The sequence below is a fragment of the Varroa jacobsoni genome, unplaced genomic scaffold (assembly GCF_002532875.2).
Source record: "Varroa jacobsoni isolate VJ856 unplaced genomic scaffold, vjacob_1.0 scaffold_891, whole genome shotgun sequence".
NCBI classification, from domain to species: domain Eukaryota; kingdom Metazoa; phylum Arthropoda; class Arachnida; order Mesostigmata; family Varroidae; genus Varroa; species Varroa jacobsoni.
The window spans coordinates 17,868-28,233 of NW_019213793.1; the positions used below are offsets into that span (position 1 = coordinate 17,868).

The window sequence follows — 10,366 nt, forward strand, 5'->3', positions numbered from 1 at the left end:
TTTGACTAGGACATCGTAGCCAAAGAGGTATTTTATACGAAACTGGTTTTAGCCATGTTCTCAGGCAAGTGCCCGGGATACGAACTACTACTACTAAATTAGCCACTATTTTTGAAAGCTGAATGAGTACGGTGTTTAGATTTATCCGTATACTGTTTAAGTAAGCAGCGTACATTAGTTGGCTGTCGTTTTTTTTCCCTATAAAATCGTTTGAGTGGCCCTAAACAACATGTTGATCGAATTGTTAACGTTTGCTAATTATTCTGCTAGGACTAAGTCTTCATGTTCATAAGTAACCCACAATTATTGTGTAAAATGTTGTCTGCGATCTTGCTGAACAGCCCTAATACTTTGTTGTCAAAGAACAAGTCGCTTTACTAAAGAATATTGGCGAAGGTTACTGCGCATGCGCTAGGAATCGACGTACGTAGGTCCTGTTGCAGGATATTCAAAAATATTATGCGTAAAAGCGTATTTATCAACGCATGTAGCTGGTCGAAAAGTGAGTTGGATCGATAATATTTGACGATTTACTATGATGTACGCTTGAGGGAATACGTTGTACCATCGGCGAAAGATAGGAGAGCTATAGGTGAAAGCTTTTTCATGAGTCTGGGTGTAACGCGGCGCCAAACACGAAAAAATGGCGCCGCTTGAGTTCGATTATCAACATTATACTGCTGTATGTGCCTATTGCCGATGGCCTCGATTGTGTGGGGTACTCATTGCCTTACAGGGAATGAAAGTTGCCGATGAGCGTTGGGGCGCGCCGCCAAAAATTGTGTTCAAACAAGCGAAATACCAATAAACAGTAACAGAACCATATCTAAACTCGTTCTCTTTACTCTAATACCTAATATCTATATCGACAATACCGATTTTAATGCAAACATTCATTACGCATACAAGCAAACCATATATGGCCGCTGCCAATTCTCATTTAGAACAACTTTCTAGATTTTGCGAAAGCCGGGATGCAAGTTTCGGTTGTATTACGGGTATCGATTCTCAGTGCTCGATGAAAATCTGTCTATTACAAGGAGACATGCTGATCTTTGAATGTCATGTTTTGTAGTTAGCGGTATATATATATATATATATATATATGTATATATATATATATGATCAATACAACTAGTTAAGTACTTCCGGAGCTAATCCATCGTTATTGTAGCTATCTGCGGTGTTTTCTGCGTAGTAATCACCACAGTGCTTACAGCATCACACGTCAGACGGTGTTTGTAGGTTATTCAATTATCATTATCCGCATGATAATTATAGTAAATCATTAGGGAGTCTTGCTGCGCTACCTGCGTATTTTCGTGACGATTTCAAGGGTAAGTTTTCTAAGGGAACTTTTCTTATTGGCGGTTCTGGCTGGCGGTCGATCAGGTCTGAATAGAAGATTTTCTTAGAGTTATTCCCAGACTGAAGTCGTATGCAAACTTAGGCAGGATAAATGTAAAAACTGCTGTTTCTCGTCCCTGGCTTGCTTTGCGCTGATTGCTGATATCTATGCCTGGAGGCAAATGCTGGATCGCGAGGCGCTCGAGCCATAAGTATAAGAAATTTCAAGGATCGGTTAACGAAAAACGCTGTCAACAGTGTAAAGTCACTGTACTAGAAATGTATTAGGCGTCTCGGAAATGCCTTATCATTAACGGAAGCGAGCCCCACAAGCATGTCTCTTAATAAATGTGCAACGAGAATAAGCAAAATACAAATTCAGTAAAGTACTTCTTTCAGTACACAGCGTATCTTGGCGAAGGCAGTCTTGTTCTTTAACTAACGTTTCGGTCCATTCTCGTTTTGGAACTTCACCCCCTTTTCGAGAGTGGCTCAAACCATTGCATAATCATACTCATATTTGCCGGTTTATCCTATCGCATCTGCTTGCTAGCAAATAATTGATTACTGTCGTTCGCTAGTAATGTAGCTCATACGCTGTATGTATACTCGAAAAACGTGCCTTCACACATCTGCACAGGGTAATGTGCTTTGTACGAAACGTACGTCGTTACCTCGATATACATATACCCCATATGTCAGGAAGTCTTTTCTTAAAAAGATAGTTCAGCATTCTTGCTGTCGTCGCACGTTGTTGCGGGCGGACACTTCGTGTGAAGAACGCTAATGAGGGCCAGGTTTACTCGAAGCAAAGTCGTCTACACTAGCATCGGCCTAGCGGTGTGGTGTGAAGACTATGTTTTTTCGAGCAAGAATATTGCTGCATTTACATTTTTGGGTGTCCCCGCCTTTTTTCAAGGTAGCGCAACTCGTACCATTACAGGCACTTTTATCGACGTCTATATGCGTCTTCCTTCAAGTAGGAGCACAGTATGATTATGATTTGTGCTCCGAATTGAATCAGTATTTTCACCAGCTGAAGGACTGGGGTATAAACTCCCCCACACAATACAAGTAGATAAAAGTTTCATCATAATCATGATGCCCAAACGAACCGCACTGACACATTTTTTGCCCAGAACTATACTATCAAGTAAAGCTTACTCTGTCATATTTATATATAGCCAAGTAAGCAATGACACAGCGAACCGAAATCATTTACATAAAAACGATTATTTTGTTCAAGCAGGTAGCATTAAGTGTTGCCTCAGGGGGCTCAACCCCGGCACGGATGACTGGTACAGGCATTGTTAAGAGTCCACCATCTCCCCCGGCTGCTAGTTCAGCGACGTTCGTTCTTACCCCCGCAATGACACAGCAAATTGTCAAGCAGGTGGGTAGTCATGACACAGTTCGTAAACTCTCGTTCGTGTTTTTTTGTCACTTGGCAGAATGTCAACTGACTTGGTAGTCACAGAATGTTACAACAAGCACTTGGCGCACCTAAACGTAGCAGTAATATTTGCCTATTCTGAATGAAGATGCATCGTGGCAAATTATTGTGGACTACACGACCTTACGAGAGGTTCATCTAATAAAAAAAAATTGTCGTACGTGCAGTATTCTACGTTAAAAAAAAAAAGAAATGTCATTCGGCAAAACAATGGATAAGATAGTTTTCTACGCTGTAGTACGATAGAGTTTAACAGAAGGTAGAACAATGATCTCTGCATCTTAAATCTAGCCCTCTTTACTTCCAAAGCGAGAATCAAGATCTGCATGATATAAACACGTGGCAATTATCGGACCGTTTCAGGCTCTGATGAACCCATCGACGACGCCGGAAGTTCAACAAAAGCTGTTGGCATTGCAGCGCCACCACGCGACAGTAACAACTCCAACTTCCGGGCAGAATTCGACCCAACAAGCGTCGACAGGCCAACACCAGACTGTTGCACCAAAGGTTAGTTATATCACTGCCATTATCTCTTTAAACGGTTTGGAGCGTCAGATACACACATATTACTTGCGTGGTATTCTGGAACAATCCCACATATATTGGGTTAAATCCAAATCGTTTAAAATAGAAAAAAAAAAAAATGATAACCAGCTAGCACAGCTTTAAACTTGTATACCTCACTCATTGTGGAATTTGATGCTTGGTCTTACATTCATGACACTGGACTAATTGGACACTGGACTACATATAAATTATACGGATACGTAAACGAGGGACTTGGTTTTGTGTTCGCTGATATATTGTATGTATGTTTATGTCTGAATCGCTGTTACCAAAGCAGGTGAAAAGTGAGCCTGGTACAGGAAGCCAAAATTCACAATCATCAATCGGAACTTCAAATGCAATTAGTGGAATCCTTGCAACTACACCCAAAAAGGAACCCCTAGCGAACGATGAAAATATCCATTGCGAACCAACTGGGACGGCCGATCAACACCAGCCTGCGTCCTTACAGGTGCTAAGGAACACCATTACTCAGGTCACTTTTGTAAACACGCACAATTCTACCTATAAAACATGATAGCCAACAATAGGTATAGGTACGCCATTCACCTTTGCTGCAAATTAACAGTGATCTTCTCGACGAATCAAATTGATTCTAAGCAAACGTAGGTCGAAAGAGCGGTCCCCGAGCAACTTTGTACGAGCAATGCACTTTATTCTTATCTATCTATATAAAATATAGATTAAAGGACGAAAGCTTTCCCAATTGTTGTTGCAACAACATTGTTTGAGAGGAATACGACATACTGTACGTTATTCTTAGCTAATTTATGCATGTTGTCATTGTGGCTTTGATTGTTCCGTTTTTTTCGTTTTTTGCTGTATACTTCGCGATCATAACAGTTGCCCTTATCACACCTGACGACAGTTGACGAGGGCATTTAGTTGTCGGGCGTGACATATTTGCTATGTTGGGACAAGCTTAAACGCTCAAAATCGGACTGGGCCCACCATAACCTGAGATTTTGTGGTTTTGAGAGTTTATCTAAAATTGCACATCTGCTAGAGATACGCATTGTAGTGCCGGTGGGAGAAACAGAACCTAGCCAAAGCAAGCGCATGCCGTTCGCTAAATGACGTATCCATAAACTGTGTTTTTTTTCCTTTTGGCATCTTTTTCCGTTATAGTAGTTGCTGCTTCATTTTCTCTCTCGTTTAATCGTATATCTAATGTTCACTATAGAAGCCGTGCATGAATTATAGATGTGTGAAAGTAAACGTTATCAAAGATTGTTCAACGCTCATTTTACGCTATAAGCAATGCCACTTGTTGTTTCAACACTGAACAAACAAGGGGCTAAATTTGGTCAGAAATATTCAGATCAGAAACGTTTGTCGGCTTTTTGTTACCGTCCTTACCATTGATGTTATTTACTTTTTGCGATTGCTGGATTATCTGACAGGTTGAACGGGATGAGCGGAATAATCAAAGGCGACAGCGGGCACGCGATTCCGAGATGGAAAAACGCTTGCGAGCCCAACAAGTAGGAAATAATCGATTTCGCATATCCGTAATGGTGTCGTAATGTAAAAGGAAGATAAGCAAGAATATTTGTCGTTTTTTTTTGGTCGAATTGCAGCCCGGGCGCCGACTGGATGGAGTCTTTGAAAAAAGAAAAAACCTAGAAATTTTTCTAATAAATTATATCGAGTTTTTAACTAGTATCGATCTAGATCAAGTCTAGAGTGTGTCAAGTTAGATACGTCATTGTGGCAAAATAATTACAGTGCTATATTTCTATCTATGTAATACACGTATGTTTTAGCATGTCTAATCGTATTATGTCGCGATGACGCCCTGTTCGTTCAATCAACTTGTTCTCTCATCATGGCTTCGTTGCCGTCTCGTAGGAACGATAACTTCAGTGTTGCACATTTTATATATTTCGCCTATGCGGGTGATAGGCTTTCATTCTTTCTATTATCTAGAAAGCGATCACTTTTATACCACCAGATGTAGTGCCCGGCTGAAACTGTCATCAACAGACAATCCGTGTAGGAGGATAGAGGTATCTTAGATAAATAAACCGTTTAGCTTTGAAGTTCATCTAGGAATGGGAAAATTGCAAAGGACGTTCGTCCTTCAAAGCAGCAAGAATGGTAAATGACAAAGAAGCTGGACCTTTGCAGTTGCATTCTGGCCAGGGTTTGCCTATAGCATGAACCACAATGAACTCGTTGATTTCGCATTGTAAGAACAATTAGTTTACTTACAAGTACCCAATCTCTTCACCATTTTAATGCGACCATCTTTCAGGATTCGGAGGGATACAGATAAGAAGTAGCGCTAAAAATGTAATAGTTTCGCTAGTCTATTTTGTAGACCTATGTGCGCGTCCAGTTTAGTCAGGTTTTCTTTTTATTCCTCTCTCTTACACATTTAGGCGCTGCTCGCAAAACAGACAGAGGCACTTCGCCGCGAGATAATGCGTAAACGGGCATTGATGGAACGAGAGTTAGCCCTTAAGATTGAAGAGGACCTCCAAATAGATCGTCAGCTCCAGGAAAACAGGAAACGTCAAAATCAGGCACTATCAGCCCCCCCTTCAAACGTAGTTGTTTCGGCAAGCGTGACTCCAAGCACTGTAACAAAACCGAAAAATACAGTATCGAATCAGGTACGAGCAGCTAAAGAGGCTCATAATTTATTTACATTGATTTCATTGAATATATTCGGCCCATGCAGGTGGCCGACGTGCACTTGACGATCAAGTCTTTTAGGAGCGACTACCTCTGTGCATCTACTAAACACATTTCTCCCCGTCCCTCGTTGGTCTTTTTGGTACGGGCTTTTCAGGTTAACGTGAACAACCAAAATGGCGCCAGCGGTGGGCCGATGGGTGGAACCAAGGGTGGGTCTCGGTCGCCACCGAAAAGCTCGCAATCGGCAGCCCAGAAAAGTCAACCGTCAACGAACAGCAATAATAATCGAAAACGAACAGCGTCAAATTCTGTTGTGAACACGGTAAATAATGGCTAAATGACACTGTATTGTTAAAAGTGATCATGCAATTTCTATGTGAAATACTGGTTAAGATCAGCGGCTCGAATAGACAGGTAGATTTGCTTACTAAGTAAATTACATTTGTGTTAGGCTGGAGGCCAAGCCAGCGAGGGTGCTAGTTCCCCGAAGAAAAAGGCTCGTTCGTCAAGTTTTACCTCAGGTGGAACGGGCGCAGCGAGCGGCACGCATGGAGGCCCCGGGGGCTCCGCTTCAGCATCTAAGGTATACTGTATCTGCAAGAAACCCTATGATCCGTCAAAGTTTATGATAGGCTGCGACCTTTGCTCGAACTGGTTCCATACTACATGCATCGGCGTCACGGAAGCGCAAGCGAGGTAAATTTGAATACTTTTTTCAATAGGATTTTTATTTTATTACACGATGGACTTGAGGAGTAAGGACGGTATTATTAAGCGTTATTTGAATGAAATCCTTTTAACGAATAGCTGACAAAAGGCAGAAAAATCAACCATTGGATTAAACGTCGGATATCCACCCATTAACATCCGACACTTACCAATTTTAGGGCAATGGACAGTTGGGTGTGCTCTGATTGTCAACAACAGCAGGACGATGCCGATGTCGAGCTTTATTGCCTCTGTCAGACGCCCTACGACGAATCGCAGTTCTACATTTGTTGCGACAATTGTCAAGGGTGGTTCCATGGGGGCTGTGTCGGTGTTCTGGCAAGCGAGGCTAGCAAAATTGACGTTTATATCTGTCCGCAGTGTAAGGTAAGCAAACGATGACTAGACTCTGTACTACTAATTTATTCAACATCTGTGTATTGGAAAGTATCGACTGCTTGACGCAGCGGCAAATACACCGTGGCTTTACATAATCATTATTATTATTATTAGGTATATGGTGTTTCTGAGCCAACTAATAATATGACTAAGGTGACATAATTTTCGATAGGCCTATTTGTTAGTGGACTAGCTTATTATTGTTATTATGATATTGTCCTACTGAGGCATTTTGCAAGAAATGCTAGATTAGTTTGAATATATACATCAATGAATATCTCATGATAGCGAATTCGATTTTATTTTTTTCATTTACAGGCAAGCAGCGGTGAAGAGGTATCGGTGGCGGTTCTCAATCGATCTCTGGGCAAGACGGACCAAGAAAACCTTCGAAAATTGCTGTTTGCTGTGAGAGCCCACAAACAGGCCTGGCCGTTTAAGGAGCCGGTCAATCGAAGGCAGGCACCAGACTATTATCAGGCAAGAACTTAAATGTATATGCTGGTGGCGAACATTTTGGTCGGATATTTTAAACTCCTATTATTGAGCTTGCCGAAATTTCTACTTGACATTCCCTTGACGAAATGTACTGCTCTCACTTATGATAAATAAAAAAAAAAAAAAAAAACGTTTCCGTAGATCATGTACGAGCTAGAGCGCTGTGTTTGAAATAAAAACTTGTAAACGTGGTCGTTCCAAGTTAGTTGGTCTTGTTTTAATTTTGGCAATACAAATCAAGCTAATTTTAGCAGGCTTTAAATCGTACACTTGTCCTTATGCAGTTGCTGGATTAGCTAGTTCAACAGATCGGCTACTCTTCCCAGTGTGGCTACTATAGTTCGTCAGTGGTCGCAAGTGGATAATTATTAAATACTTTATTTTGTTTGTGACAATGCGCAGGTGATAAAGGAACCAATGGATCTTCGAACGATGGAACAGAAGCTAAATGTGGGGAAGTATAATACGTTGGCTCCATTTGTTGCCGATATGACGAAGATATTCGACAACTGCCGCTACTACAACCAGAAGAACAGCGCCTTTTACGTGTGCGCAGATTTGCTTGAAGCCTTTTTCGGTCAGAAGATCAAGCTGTTTAAAGAAGCTCTGCAACGGCGAATGTAATTAATACAAGTTAACATGTATAAACAGAACCAGAAAAAATGGAGGAACTCACTTTTACAAATATGAGGTCGACGTAGGTGAGCTTTGCAGAGGCAAGAACAAATTGGTCTCCTTATTTTTTTTTTCCCTCGATATCTTACAAAGCATTAGAACGAGCGAATGTTGCCGAATTGTTTAGTCACTAAAATTGAAAGAAAATACACCGGGCTGTCGATCTCTGCATTGGTGATTCTTCAGTACGCTAGTTCCAACAGTGAACCGCACCTTCATCATTCCAAGACAGGCGCTTATAATGCGAATAGTACTCGTTGTACGATTGTATATAAAGTGACAGTGATGGTGCTGAAGATACCCCGGGCTGTTGTTGGAAAGCCATATTTATTGTTTTCGTCGATCCTGAGCCCGTATGTGAATATGTTGCCACTCATACCCATTCACCAATAAATTAGTGGAATACGCATGAAACGATTAGATCTCAATGCAGAAATAATTTGGGGCTTTAGTTCTCATGCTCTTGCATTGAGGTTTCATGATGACCTGATCGCAATATTTGGCCTCTTAAAACTGGTACACGAACACCTGGCCTTAGATCGTGATTCTAGAAGTTGACTGTGTATCACCACGCCAACGAATCGTGCGGATCAACGAAAATCATTATTAACAGGATACATCTGTTTTTGTGAGTTACTCCAATTTAGTCAAAAGCATTAACAGAGCTCTGTAGGTTTTCAGAAAAGCGACCTATGTGACCCGCACTATGTTACTGCCTTGGAAATGCCAAAGAAGTAGGCCACTAGGAATTGGACTGGTTTTTGCTGTGGTCTTTTACTTTTCAATCGTGTCAAAATTTACCTACCTATTTGCACAGTTTTGTAAAATCAATTACGATCGTAGGCAATGCAATAACGGAAGATTGGCGGATGTTTTTATACAATATATGATAAATACGGTTAGGGGAATCACTCTCAGCGAGGTCGCTATGCCGAAGAACCATCTGGGAAGTCACAATCTTTCGACTGACTCGTGCTCAAGAACACCATCATACCAGAAAAGAGTCATGAAGGTATGTAGAAACTGTGCGTTCTCATTCGAACTATTGAATTATCACTATGAACATCTGTGCCCACATCTCTGATGGCAATAACTAGTGCGTACAGCTGGAAGTCTTGTACCAATAGCTGCCGTGAGCGTAAATCTTCTTGGCCGAATTACGGACCAACGTATCGATTTGTTCGTAGAAGATTTTCTTCACATGCATCGCATTTGCCCAGGAAAGACACGTGCGTCCTAGGAAGAAATACAATAAGTGTGTTTGTCGATGTATGTGGAACGATTCTTATTATTAGAAAATAAACACACATTACAACTGGGTTGTTATTATCGATTACCTGTAAGTTATCACTATTAAAAAATTGAGCCACTAGAATAAACCGAATATACTTAGAAGATGCAACTGTTATTACCATCCTCGCTGTTGTGAATACGTTATCTCATTGTGCGATTGTAAGAATGGGACTATTACTATTATGTCGCTGAGAGCTGGCGAGCCTTATTACTTAGATTTGAATTAGTTGCTAAGTCTTGACAATTTTACGGCTTCACACTAGTTGAAACAAGGAAGATTACGAAGATATGGAGAATCGTGGGCGGAACGATATCTGTTGAGATGCGGTGAGTAAATCCAGCAGAAAATGAATCAATTTCTTATGGAAAATAAGGATGATATTCGTACCACATAAGACAACAAAACCCAGACACAACCCTTTCATTCGTCTGTATATTATGTACATTACTATTGTAACCTAATAACTATGAGACCTAAAAGCCTGTAGATGAACATTTGTGTATGTACGCATGTATGTATTGATTATAGGGAAATAAAAGTCGAATCTTAGGGCGACAAATTGCAACGATGTTAGTTCCAGCGACGAAATGACACGTTTGTATCCAACACGTCTTTTGACATATATAAATAAAATGTAAGTCACAGGAGTCCGTGTGCGCAAAAACACAAAGTAAAGTGGAAAAGAGGCGAGATGTGTTATTGATTTAAGTAAATACGCGTAATCAACTGGAAGGTGCGTGAAATAAAAAGAACATAGAAGAAAAATTAAAAACAGAAAA

At 40.8% G+C, this 10,366-nt stretch overlaps 1 protein-coding gene across 5 annotated transcripts in view; it reads left to right on the forward strand.

Moving 5' to 3' along the window:
• E(bx) (nucleosome-remodeling factor subunit NURF301 E(bx)) overlaps positions 1-10,366 on the forward strand; it is a 24,087-nt gene extending 13,721 nt beyond the window's left edge. For 2 of the 5 annotated variants that reach the window (XM_022840847.2, XM_022840848.2), the window contains exons 22-31: positions 2,597-2,740; positions 3,164-3,310; positions 3,645-3,845; positions 4,774-4,854; positions 5,755-5,988; positions 6,168-6,335; positions 6,465-6,709; positions 6,901-7,108; positions 7,439-7,600; positions 8,021-10,366. In XM_022840847.2, the coding sequence (XP_022696582.1) occupies positions 2,597-2,740; positions 3,164-3,310; positions 3,645-3,845; positions 4,774-4,854; positions 5,755-5,988; positions 6,168-6,335; positions 6,465-6,709; positions 6,901-7,108; positions 7,439-7,600; positions 8,021-8,242 (1,812 nt within the window). In that variant the 3' untranslated portion in view covers positions 8,243-10,366. The remainder of the gene's footprint in view (positions 1-2,596; positions 2,741-3,163; positions 3,311-3,644; positions 3,846-4,773; positions 4,855-5,754; positions 5,989-6,167; positions 6,336-6,464; positions 6,710-6,900; positions 7,109-7,438; positions 7,601-8,020) is intronic. The other 3 variants (XM_022840852.2, XM_022840851.2, XM_022840853.2) reach the window with 3 other exon arrangements.